Source organism: Acanthopagrus latus, chromosome 5, assembly GCF_904848185.1.
Source record: "Acanthopagrus latus isolate v.2019 chromosome 5, fAcaLat1.1, whole genome shotgun sequence".
NCBI classification, from domain to species: Eukaryota; Metazoa; Chordata; class Actinopteri; order Spariformes; family Sparidae; genus Acanthopagrus; species Acanthopagrus latus.
Window position 1 is genome coordinate 16,686,188 of NC_051043.1, and position 14,189 is coordinate 16,700,376.

At 39.5% G+C, this 14,189-nt stretch overlaps 1 protein-coding gene across 1 annotated transcript in view; it reads right to left on the reverse strand.

Annotated features, from left to right (window-relative positions):
* The window catches only part of kank1a (KN motif and ankyrin repeat domains 1a), a 54,058-nt gene that overhangs the window by 15,162 nt on the left and 24,707 nt on the right, over positions 1-14,189 (reverse strand). Inside the window, exon 2 of the mRNA XM_037097571.1 lies at positions 9,427-9,556. Within this exon, the coding sequence (XP_036953466.1) occupies positions 9,427-9,463 (37 nt within the window). The 5' untranslated portion in view covers positions 9,464-9,556. The remainder of the gene's footprint in view (positions 1-9,426; positions 9,557-14,189) is intronic.

Here is a 14,189-nt window from a genome sequence, read left to right on the forward strand (position 1 = left end):
CAAGTACAAACATGTCTCAAGTTTAGCACCTCTTTGCTGGATAAGCATGAGTGATAATCATTTTGGCAAGGGGTGGTTTAAGTGAGCCCAAAACTATGTGAGATGTTATTACTATGTGTTTGTTATTTAGCCTGGTGAGATTTTGTAAATGTACAAGTGGAAATCTTGTGACAGATAAATAGGCTGCTGTGTACAAAGCTTGGATAAGAGAAGAGCCAAATGGGTCAGTGACTCAGAAAAACAGGCAATGTCAATATTTTCTAGTCCAAAATCCATCCCCTCGTGTCAACGTTGAGTTTTTACAGATCCCAAATGACCCCTAATCAATTTGTGCACATAGTTAATGACAAATAAAACAAAAACAACGTACAATAAATTTAGATAAGTAATAATAACTTATATAAGTTTAGAAACCTTGTACAAATCAATCAAGGCTGCTTAAATCAAAGTCCAAACTCCACACATCCAGCTGAAAATGGGTCTTTAGAGCTATTCAGCTTTGCAGGACATTAGTAGACTCCACTACAGTCACACTGTGTCGGCTAAATACAGCGTCTTGTTCTTGGTATGCCTGGAACTCTCGCCGACTAAAGCAAACACAGGCTTGAAATAAACAGCCCTGCTCTTCCTTTCCAGTCCACCCAGCTCCGGCAACGTCTCCCGTCAATCCTTTCCATTCAGCTCAAACAGAGGAGGGAATTACAAGGCTAAGCCTGTTGCTAAAACCTCACCACCTTGTCGTTCAAGCTTCACTCACCTCATACCAACAGCACTCTCTCCATATTTCCCTTTTTCCTTTTCACTCCCTCTCCCTGCTGGCTGCTTCAGAGGACAGGATAACTGTACTGAGATCAGGCTGTTTGAGCTACAGGACTGCTGTTTCTCTTCACTCTGTGCACTCTTTCTCAATCCTCTCTCCATAGGGGGAAAAAAAGTTCCACTATTGGTGTAAACTAAGCACAGCACTGCTCTGGCGCACTATTGGACAGCTGCGTCGTCCAATCCTGTGGGGCTCTGAGCCCAGCTCTTCCCTACCCAAATAAAAGTCCTGTTATTCATTGGAGGGGAGGTGAACTCCTGACAATAACAGCCTGCTGTTGAGACGAATAGCTTAGCTACTGTTCATGTCAAACTTTTCTATTCTGGTTAATATTTATACTGTAACTTTGCAGCACAGGCTTTTACCAAATACAGTGTTACTTACAAGTCCATGTCAACTTTCCCTGTATTAAGGACAGTTCATATGGCATAAAAACTCTTGATACAGCTGACCATCAGTTTTTAGCAATAATCTTCCAGTTTCATCTGAGGACAGGCCAAAACTGGCTTATTTTTTTTTATCATTTAAATCATTTTAAGTCCATATCGTTGGAAAAAAAAAAAAAAAAAGGCTGTGACAATTTCCCAACTATTTAAAACCCAAAAAGTATCAATTTTCTTAAATGAATTAATTAACTAAAATACAATTAAAAAGGAAGCAAATCAATTGCATTTGAAACAGGTGTTGGAAAATAATAATCAATGATCAGTTCATTGTTTCACCACTAATTATAAAAACCTGTTTCTTTTTAAGCTAAATTGGAGTTTAAATTATCAAATGATGAATCAAATGTTCAATCAGCAAGAAAATGAATTAGATATTATCGACTATTTTGATGATCCAGTCATTGTTTAAGTCATTTATCAAGCAAAAATCTCAGACACACTTGTCTGAACATCTCACTTAAAGATTTTCTGCTTTTTTTTTTCCAAACCACATTGTAATTAAATTGTTTAAGGTTTAAAGACATTACTGTCCAACCAATAATGCCAGATGTTTTCTGATTCAAGTTTTCTTTTCCAAAAGCTTTCTGCACTGCTTTTCTTTTTGAACAAAAGTTAATTTCAGTATTCATGCCAGTTTGGGCATAAATAAAAGTCTTTCCCTTTGTTTTTAGAAAGTAACCTTCCATTTTTCATCATGCTTTTCACCAAGCGTACCTTTTAGACAAAGCCTGGGTTGTGTTTTCTTCTGTGCTGCCCTCAAATAAGCACATCCTGTTTTTATTGTCTGGTATAAATAATCTCGGTGAGGCAGCACAGTCGCGGTCTTGTGCTGTCTGGTTTTGACGACTCTCTCTGGCACAAGATACAGTGTGCTGACCAGCCATGCCACACACAAACACACAGACATGCACTGTCACACACAGGAGTGACAGGCAGCCCTCTGGTACTGCAGAGACCCCGAACAGCTGAGCGATGACCTCATCAACACGAGACAACTGAAAGGGTCACGCTCCAGCATCAGGGAGCCAACAGTGACACTGAGTGCCCGGGAGTCTGCTCCAGTAATCAGCAGCTGTTACATTGTCAATTTGACAGGGATTACACAACAGTTAGCCAGCCAGCAGTAAGAGACAGCACACTATAGAACAGCTCTTTTCACTGCTCTTAAAATGTGGTTATCATTCGTTGCTGGATATGAGATGCAGTATTTTCTTCTTCTGTACCAACCTTGCCTAAAACTGTTTGCATAACCAGTGACTGGAGAGGTTTCAGGGTATCACTTCATCTGCAAAAAATGTGCTAAACATGTTCCCTCCAATCGAGCTCCACCAACGTGACGAAACACTGCGAGCATTTAAGGAACTTTCAAGGGACCTCCGCCTCGCCTTAGTTTATTAAAGCTGTAACTTCAAAATTTCCTCCATAAATTCTCTCAGTTAAGCTTTAAAACACCACTCCTCTCTCACACAACCAAGAGCGTGAAAAAAGTTTTGATGAATAAAACTGAAGAGATGAGCTGTGAACTGTGGTGCAATAATATACTATGTTTTAGCACAATACCTCCCGAAACAAATGACAACGTGATAATATGCAGCACAGCTGAAAAACGCATCACAAATTTTGGTCATCAATTTTCAATTTCTTCACATTTAAACTCAAGATTTTGGGATATAACACGTAACATGACTGCCAATATAGCATCTCTGACACCATAGTCAGTACATAGTACTACTAAAGTAGTAGTGACTGTAGTATTTTGCATTTCGCACTGTAAGAAATTATTTTTGGAATAGCAGTACTGACAACTCATAATCCATTTTGCATATTTTATGCTTGATGGGGCATTCAGAACGAACGCAAGAAGAATAATTTGCAAGTCTAGATTACATGCAAAGTCAATGAAAGATGCAGAGGAGCTACAGTCTATCACACTGACATCATGACGTTAAGGTTTAGAGCCAAAATGTCGAACAGAAAATCTATTTCCTACAATCCTGATATTTGAATTATCGTCATTTATCAAAACATCAAACTTACGTTTCTCTGTTTTGTACAATCACAATTCCAAAGAAGCTGGGACACTGTAAAACTGTTGTCAGTGACTTGAGCCTGTTTGAATGTGATTCTGTAACATTTCACACAAACTGTCCTCCAGCACTAGCAATATCTTTTATTCAAGTGTTTCATCAAATGGTGATCCTCGCTTCATCCTTACTTTTGAATCAAGGTTTTATTTTCAATGAATAAGTTTGGACTTTGGACTAAAAAACAAAACGATGTGCAAATGGCTTTGGGCCTCGTGAAGTTACTTTATCGTGATATTTTAACATTTTGCAGACAAAAAATCAATTGAATGTAAAACTAATCAACACACTTGATAGATAATGAACATAATTGATAGGTACATGATGAGTTTATCTACAAGTGTTGTTTTATAACCCAACTGCAATCAATGTCACATAAAACACAAATCTACATAGACCATTACCTTTTTTGGTCCACAGGAGTCAAGAAAATTGACCAACAGAGACTTTTTAAAACCAAAAACGTTATGCAAGTGCCAAGTCAACAACTTAAAAATAGCATTGAGAGCTTGGCACACAGCTTCCCAACTGTGCCCTGCTTTCCTCAACTGGGTTATCAACATATTTCAGGCCAATTATCCAACATTAGCTGTAGATTCAATCCCACAACATATTGTGCTCTGAAGTGATCACAGACAAAATGTTGTTGTTAAAAGTTCTCACTCAAATGTTTCCAGGAGCTACTTGCTTTTCTTTTACAGATAAATTCCAGGCCAGAGTCTCTAACAGAAACCATGTGCTGACTGAACACAGTTGTTCTTTAAATTAACCCGAATACATTGATATCCAGAGGAGCTACAGTCTAATTACTCACATTTCACTTTGTAGCGAAATTCACCGACATACACTGATGTGACACCAGTGGGTCACACATGTTTTAGCCATTTCCAGTTTAACCAACATGTGCTCTGCATAAAAACCCTTTAAAATGCATCCAAGCTTTGGGGCTTCTCGACCTCTCAGTACTTGAGATATAAAGATATTTTGTTTGCTTTTTGTACATTTCCTGGCACCATTATTAATTCATCTGCTGCACACGAGATCTTTTCAATGACTTTCAGTCCATGAACTCCCTCCCTGTGTTTGCTCTTAAAACACTGTGCTGAAGGCCACCTCAGGCCTTGATGTTAATCTGTGAGGGAAAATATACAAGCAGGGCTTGGCTTATTTTACACTGGCTCTGTAAAAGTTTAAACTTAGAGCTGACAAAAGCCATTTAACATTCACAGTGTCCTCAGAGACAGAGTAAATTAGGCTACGGGTCTAGATCTGTCTGCCAGTTGTTTGTTATTCAGCGGGAGCAAGTGAAATCTGTTGGTGTGAAATCACTGGTCTAACAGAAATTTAACCGCTTTAATTTGCTGATGGTCATCGTCATTTAGTTTGGAAAGGTGACATTTGATAATTATTTTGATGTTAGATTCCTCTGATGTTATTCTTGTCTGCCTGAGTGAAGAAAGGAGAGAAACAAAATGTTCTACTCAAAACAATGCGGACAGCATATTACCAGATTGACCGCTAACTGCTACAAACTGCTATCAGCTAGTTAGCTCAGTTGGCCTTGCAGCAAACAGTCCAGACTAGGAGGTCATTGAATCGGGGATGTTAGCATGCTAACTTCAGTATATTGCATATATTTGCAACACATTACCATTATTCACATTCTGTTGTTGATTTCAGTAAAGTTCTGAATGTTTTTTAGCTAAAATTCTTGCACAATACAGCTTAAAATTATTTATCATTGATCTATTATTCCACTCTACCAGCACTCTGAGAAAGCAATATTTCAAATGTGCATAAGTAAGTAACTATACTATATTTAATCTGCTGTGTTTTTTCATGCATCTTATAAGGCAAACTATCCCTGTAAACTTGAATACGATGAGTGGAGAAAGGTACCAAAAAGACACCACAATACAGAACACAAGCAGTCCGTGTGAGAATAAAGTGCAAAACTGATGTGAGTCATATGTTATGGCCTTGACAGTTGCAGAGATCAACCAAGGTGAACACCTGTGGGATATTATGGAACAACTCTCCACCACCAGTTGATGATGACGACATCAAGTATCTCTTAGAAGGAGGGTGATGACGCCGTTCTGGAGGTTTGTGGTGGCCCAACAACTTAGTGAGACACATTCTGGTCACATGCTGGATTTTGCCTCATTTCATCACAGAAAACTCATCAAAACAACACTAAAAAGTGAAAAACTGCACCTCTGAGCAGAGATCATCAACAGATATTACCTCACATGAACAAACAGTAGAGTTGTACTGGTCCCATACAAACAGCTGCAGAGTGGAATAATACAGTGCAGTACTTGTACTGTGCACTATACTGAGAGCAAAGCATGATGCAAGTGCCTGGGTGGAGGGGACTCTAGTGGTCCAACACACACACACACACAAACACACACACACAGTGCCTGGTATTTCCTGGCTCTGCCTGTGAGCTCTATACGCCTAATTACTCATAAGAAAAGTAGAGCAAACGTTTGATCAACACCTCATACTGCTGCAGCTCAACACCAAGAACAGCGAGACACATCCGTTCACATAAAAACCAGGAAACAAAAAAAAACAAAACAAAAACCAAACAATAAGTACATTAAAGCTGCACATTCCTGCCCTTTTCAAATCGAACACAGGCAGGACAGACAGAGCAGAGCCCCTGACTGTGATCTATTAGCCTCTTCTAGAGACTCACAGGGCCATGCCAGATTCTGCTGCCAAATTCAACAACTTAACTCTGTACATGATGATGCAGACTGGAGGAAATGTTTGGGCTTCCTCTGCAAACATTGAGGCAGTTTGAAACACTGTGCCCATCTCGGCCTTTTCTCATAGATGGTCAAGCAAAACAATCAGACGTGAGTATTCATGTGAGTATTCAGGCTGGAGGAAAAAATAATAATACCACAGTTAAAGAAACCAAAGAAAAGGTGGAGATTATCCACTAGTTGTTCTACGCAACATGTGGCTATTTATTTTAGCTTAGTCTGGTTGGCTCACTACATTACATCTCTTGCTCAGACTGTACTGTACATGTATTTATTCATCAATCATGCTGAAATAACACAGCGTTCAGCTCTACTGGTTGCAGAAGGCACCTTTCAAATCATGACAATGAACGGATTAATGCACACTGAGATACAGTCCACATCCATTCATCAGACGCTGTTGTGTAAAGACACCAAGTGTCCGGAGCCATCTGGAGCAGTGAATAAAACAATGATCCTGTTCAGTTCACAAAGTCACAGCACCCTGCATGAACACACACAAACAGCAATAGGAAAGTGACTAATGGGGCACAGTAAGAAAACAGTACCACGGGGTATTTCAAGTGGCAGCTGGGTCTGAAACAAAACCACTTCGGTGGGTTTGAAAGAGCTTGCAGGGGGGGTTCGACCCATCAAGCCGACTCTGACCGCTGCTCACTGGGTTTTCTGTCCACAACAGACTGGTGGCATTCAAGTCAGGCCAAAGCCATCATGGTCTCCTCTGAGCCATGACTCAGCCGCTGAGGGGCATTTATTTCAGACAAACCAGGGTTTCACTGCACGAGCCAGGAAGGCTTTGGTGCTGTGGCATTTCTTTTTTAAATGTTGATTCAGCAGCCAGATAGTCATTTGTAATCGTCTCGCCAAGATCTCAACATTTTAAGGGATATCAGCATAATGACTTGTATCAGTGACCTTTAAATCAGGTTGCTTCTGACCATGTCTACTTACAATTTCAGGATTATTATTTTATTTTTCGACTGTTGCGAATATTACTCAACTTACATCGGGACCAGCTGAGGTTTTATTTGAAATATGTTCTCAATGCTTTGTTGCTCAATACACTGAGGCGTTCCGCATCCCACATTTGGAAGTTATTTAATCTGAGAGAAGCCCGATTGCACAAACTGGAAGCAAGCCGTATTGTTTTGTATGGAGGTTCAAACCACCTATAATCATGTGTGTAACCCAAAAAAAAAAGAAAAAAAAAGACGAAAGTCTTGCATTCTGGTTGTGGGGGACTCAAACAAGTTACTGTTTCACTTCAATCTGTGAAAAGTCCCTTTAAATAAAGTGGATACTGCAAACGAAATGGAAGCCTCACAACTGCTCATATTTTCACATTTATGGCCAATGACAAATTTACACAGAAATCAACATCTGTTTAGCTATTCCTCATGATACTAGCCAACCATCTGATCAACAACTTAAGTTTTGCTGTCTTCTTGAAATTATTTCGGTGCAGCAGGTGACCACATTGGCATGTTAACTGCCAACACTGTGGAGAAGCTATTTTTACAGTTTGCAGGAGGAGGAGGTTAGCAGTGTGAGTGTAGCATTCCTCAGCATTTTTTACATTCTGCAAAAGTAGACAATAAAAGCACTCTCACTTTGAAGTGAGTCCACTAGATCTACATACTATAAAAATGAATAAGGTATCATATCCCAGAGTCATTTAGCTGTGGCAGAGAGACGCTGAAGATGGCGTGCAAGCGTCCTAAAAAGCATCTGCACAGCATGTTGTGCATTCCTGGGGGGATTTGGAAGTAAGAAGCCTCACTCTCTCCTGTTAGTCTGGTCAGGAATGTGAGCCGTCTGCAGGTGTGTGTTCAGCTCTATGCCTTGGCTGACAGCACTTATTTCACACTAAAGCGCGGAAATCGTCTCTACATGTGCACTGTGTGAACACACACCAACCTCAGTGTGTTTCAGAAGTCTCAGATGCAGAAATAACTCCCAGAGGAGTGAATAAATGTGTGCAAAGTGATTTTTTTTATGTCTACTGTAAGCTAATGTTTAACATTCCTGCAAGTATGTGGGATAGCTGTGAATAGAGTATGTAAACAAATATATACAGCAAATGATAAAACATTCTTAAGAGATATATTTCTTTGTGCAACTTGAATTGAATTCTGTTGAATTAAGTTTGACTATTATATTGACTAAAATGTATTACTCAAACTAAAAAGACAACACAAGCAATATTTTTTGTTATTTATTGACATATTAAATGTGTCCTCATATATCAAACCTATATCTTCTTTTTTAATCAGAATTAATACTATCAATTAAAGCAATATTATGCAACTATTTTACCTTAAAATATATCTAATAAATCATTTTAAATTTTACAGTGACTTGTCTTTGCCTCAGCTACCCTGCCCTCCTATCCCTTGTTTCAATGCTTTCAGTGAGAGGGTAACATCACAGTGCATAGCACGTCATGGCAGAACATCACACACAGCAACAACTATTTTTGATTTTGGAGAAACCGTATCATGATGTGCTGAGTTTTGGTCGTTGTTGGCACTTAAGGTTTCATTACATCTGAAACATTATTACTTAATGCTGGGATTTGGATTGACCACAGTTGTGCTGCTCTCTGAAACTGGAGGGGTGCTAAATCACACAAATACAAATGACTAAATAAAGTTTCAATGTATTTAAAAGCTGAGATATCAGGTGTTTGTATCATATATTCATATCTGCAGTATTATATTACAATTAGCACTTGCATGTTAGCAAGAAGGTATACATCTTCAAATGTTGTACACGAAATTAACCAGTTTTCAATTATATAAATTAATATTTCAATGCCTGAAAAAATACTTAATGTCTTAAAGCTTATTTTCAATTCTAAATGAAAAAGCAGATAATTTTGTGTAAAATATGATGCAGGAGCTGAGCAGTTAAATATACAGGCCTGACACAAGCCTGAAACTGGACACCTAATCTACATTTAGCCACACTGTGTTTATCCAGACAGGTTTAATTTGGTAAGCATGACCACATATTGTTCATGAGGCAGCCAAGAATCATTTGACATGTAGAATTATATTACTATTAACCAACAGCTTCCTACAGGAGACTATCTTTTGTCATGTTGGTGTGACAAACTATATCCTCCTCAATCCCACTAACAATATGGCCGTGATGATTCCGTCTGATTGACAAAGCTGCTATTAAAACTACTAATTTCTCACAAAAAAGACAGAAATACAACATGTATCAATACATGCACAATCAAGATTGAACCTCATCTGATAAAATAAATATGAATGAAAAGGGTTGGTTACCTGGGCCATTGCCATTCACATGCATGGTTTGAGCCATGGCTGCAGCTGTGTGCTCTCAGTCCCACAACAAGACCCACTGCGGTCATGCAACTGCCATGCATCAAGTCCAGATTACCATGCAACCTGCAACCTGAGAACAAAACACAAAAACGAAAAGTTCAATCACACATTTAGTTGTAAAGAGATCAATCCGAACAGATGAGTTAACACAAGCTCTAAAGGTCAAGCATGACCGCATTGTCATCATGAATATAAATAACATAAAAGCGTAAGAAATCTCAGGACAAACACTTTGAGTCCTGTCAATCAAACTGCCGATTTATCACTATGACAGCCGATTTGACCTTGGACTTTCACGGCAACCTTACCTGTTGAAAGTATAACAGAGAGATACAACTTTTCTCAAGAGCACACGAGAGGTCTCCACTTGTAATGTATTACATGTCTAGTTAACACAAAGGCCTTTCTTAGTGAAAGCTGAGCCCACTTAATGTGATCTATGGCACTGACCTCTGCTTTTTCACAGGTGTGTTTGCATCTGACATTTATGAACATAAGAGGTCCTGTGTGCACCAGCCTGGTCATCATCAATGGATACATTATGAGCAGGAACAAAAGAGCTTTTCTCTGCTAATAAAAAGGAGCCAACATGAGGGGGAAAAAGTCGACTCCACGGGCTGCAGAGAAGGCTGGTTTGTTAAATGAGCATCTGGAGGAGTAGAGATGCAGGCGGCGAGGCTCTTTTTAGACACTCTATGACCTCAGACTCTATTTACCAGCAACACGACTGACCTCAGATCTTTGCACTGTTGATCAGTGGTTAACACAGTGGGATCTAAGCCCCCTAGTGGTCTTTAAGAGGGTCCTTAAATGTCCTCAGCAAAGTTCTGCAGACCTCCAAAATTCAACTATCAAATTCACTTTTTTCCCAAACATGTTACAGAAGACATTCTAGAGTGCACACACACTTAAGAAATCATAGCTCATTTGCTTGTTTTCTGTATTACTGGAAGGATTTTATAACCATGTCAATGTCAAAAAAACCTCAGGGATCAGTGACTTCTCACATTAATTGTTTTAGGATGGACCCTGGGTTAAATCTTCAATATATCCTACTGGAAAGATTTCTTTTTGTTAGCCATAATAATCAGAGAAAATCAATATAAACTTAGTTAATTGGGTACACCTTGCTAAAACTAATGCAGTCTACAGCGGAAAATACAAGTAAATAAAAGTACTTTGAATCTTATTCACATAGCCAACAATGGCCTTACATAAAGTTATTAATCAAAGAAACATATTAGCAAGATCTCACCTCAAAATTGCATTCATGTGTATAAACTTCAAACCTATCTGTGAGGCACAACAGACTGCACACCATAGCAGTCTTCTGAGGGAAAATCTGAAAGGTCACTGTTAGCCTGCAGGTGAGCTTTCACTCATCTGCAGCGCATGTGGCTCCTTGTTTACAGTACGTACCAAAATAAAGCAGCGCAACCATGTCATTAAGTTGATGGGTCTAAATCCTATCTGTCCGTCATCCACAGGACCAACTATAGCTCTGAATCAGAGGAAAGAGATATGAACAAACCGTTACGGAGCACACAGGACTGGTCCAGCACCCAAATAGACCGTAATCATAGACATGTTGCTCAAAAGTCTGAAGACCCTCCTCCTCTGAGCTACTCTCCCTCACATTTAAAATGCAGTGTATGTGCAGTAACAGGAAGCATTCTGGTGTATGAGAATGGATATTGTAGTAGCTTACTGGGAACCAGAACCAACATATCCACAGAGGATGCCACTTCTACTGCCCATCAGTCAGTTTTCACACACCTGGAGAATAAGAACCGCTATATTAGATGGTGTTTGTTGACTTCAGCTCAGCATTCAACACAATCTCACCCATAAGCTGATTGGAAAACTGGATATTGTTGGACCACCTCACAAGCAGACTTCAGAGTTCAGAATGGCAGTGGCACCTCTGGTACGCTTGTGTGCTCAGCCCCCTCCTGTTGACACCAATGACCACACTCACCAACATGAGACCTCTATTTACATATGGGGACGACAACACCATCATCAGCCACATTATAAATATCAATGAGAGTTCATATCGGGAGGAGATCAATAATCTTTCAGGGTGGTGCACAGAGTAAAGAAGACTTCTGTCCCTTTGGATATAAAATGGTACATAGACTTGCATTTCCAGTCTACAGAGTGCTCAAAGCACTTCTACGTCACTCGTCACATTCACCCATTCACATACAGTCATACACATGAGGTGCCAACTGCTCATCAGGAGCAATTTGGGGGATCAGTATCTTGCTCAAGGACACTTTGGCATGAGCTGGGGATTTGAACCAGCGACTTTTCGATTATTAGGCAACCCGCTCTTCCCAACATTTAATCATTACTATCGTATGAACTGGCTAAAACCATGTTTTGTGAGGTCACAGTAATTTTAACCACCAGATTCTAATGAGTTCATCTTTGACTACATTTGTGCCAAATTTGAATTCACTGAAGTTGTTTGTGACATAGTGCATCCATAAGAATGTGATGGGTGTGTGTACAGTTGGACAACGCCACAGAGATGATGATAAAAAAGGAAGACAGCCATGTTGTTCCTTTGACTAAAGCAGCACTTGGAAACAATGAGGTTTGTGGAAATTACTAATGGACAAATACAGGTGGAGAGATGCTTCCTGTTTAAATATTTCAAGAAACTTTTTTTCAGTCAAGATGCCTCTCTTCATCTTCACACAAGCATAATCTCAGTTAAACAAACAAGTGAAAATGTTTCATGTTGACCCTGTGGTGACGTGCACATGTAGCTTTAAAATTTGAACCTCAACCTAAAATACAAGCTAGTCTTGCCAACTTCATGCAAATTCATTATGAACAACAACACATATATATAAAAAAAAACAAGCATTAGACTGACCAAACATCTCCCAAGTGTCCTGTTCCATGAGCTGCAAGAATGCAAACCTAAAGGAAGGAGCAGGAAATTCTGTCATCCTCATAACAACTATCATCAACTCTTGAGCAAGTCTTGATTTATGGCCATTGTTATTTATCTTGTGAATTCCTGTAACCACGAGGAGTGAATATTGTACTGTGTGAAGATATTTTAAGATGATGATTTGACGGTTGTTTTGTACATGTATGGTAATCTACAAACCACATGTGTGATTAATGGACTGTATGTAGGGAAACTGGAAACTTCCCTGAAGGAATGACAGCCACAACAGCTTGGTGAATAAAGCATGGCCAACTAGAGACGAAGAGAGAAAATTAGTCAGAAACCTTCATGTCCTACTAGAATTTTAAAGGGCTGATCTGCACTTTATCTCCCTCTTTTCTGTCCCTCTACAGCACAACAGCATGACAATCAGTTAATGATCAACATGTGGAAGAACTCACATTTCTACTCATAATTTACAACTCTGTTCACTTTCGGTATTTCTATGAATACCCTCAAGAAAAATTTAGCTTTCAGTTTGTTGCATAATATTAAAACTGAGTGGACTCACTTGAAAGTAAACCTTTTTCATTTTTTGAAGACTTAAATGTGACATGCATGACCTGCACCTGGTTTGAAGCAGGCATTGAGGCTTATCACTTTACAGTTCTGGACCTTTTATCCAACAGATTTGAGGAATTGACTCCACCAATTTTTCAGCATTTGTGTCCTTGGGATCATGTGAGATTAAGAGTGAAAACAAGGTGTAATTGTGTCATGTTGAACACAGTAATGCTGCAGGATGCAGACTCACACTTACAGCAGACTGTACCAAAAGCTACGTGGTCACACATTTGTTTGGCTACATGTTAACCTTCATCAACACCGAGATCTGCAACAGGCTAACAATCTGCTCATGCAGCTTACCTGTGACTCTCATTCTAACTTCCTCCCACAGCACGCAGGTAGCAAACACGACTGAGACCGCAAGCCCCCCGACAACGAGCCTATACCAAGCAGTCCTCAGAGTGAGAGGGGTAGGTTTCACTGCTAAGATTAGACGACTTCCTCAGATGACAGCCAAGCGATCTGTGTCCTATAAGAGGAAACAGGACTTTAGGCTGTTTGGGTAGAAGTGACCCCTCCGCTGGGCCTCCAGGTGAAGCGCATGACGAGCTAATGCGGTTAACAACCTCTGGTCATTCTTCAGCTGGCGCCGACCTTCAACTCGTAGCTGAAGAACAGCTAATGAGGCAGACAATAGAGCGTAATGGAAAGACTTTTCATGCAGGTTTACATATTAACTAGCAAAGCAGTGTCTACCATTCGCGCTCAGCAGCGGAAGGTGAAGACGGGCTAAACAAAGAGCCATTTGGACCTGATCTTAACAGAGCTGAGCTGAGGACGCCTCATTTGGGACAATCAGAAATGAGCTTTCAAAAGAAAAGATGCATTAATCAGGTTTTAGCATTTGATTATTGTCGCAATAATAGAAGTACACATTTAGCTACATGACAATGTAAACCTCTTGTGCACTTAAAGTAAAATGTTTAACAATTTGTTGGATACTGTGCTACAAATACTGATAATCAATTACAAAAGCATTTACAAGAGCTTCACCAATTGGTCGATGAAGCAAATTTGCTTAATTTCTTTGTTTTTTTTTAGTTAATTTCAGAGTTTTTGGTCAACAAAAAATGTAACAAACAGGTAGGAACACTTCCTGTACCCAAATTCAGTTTGTTAGAGTTGCTCTTTGGATAGAGATATATAGACTTAAAAATCATAAGGAAAC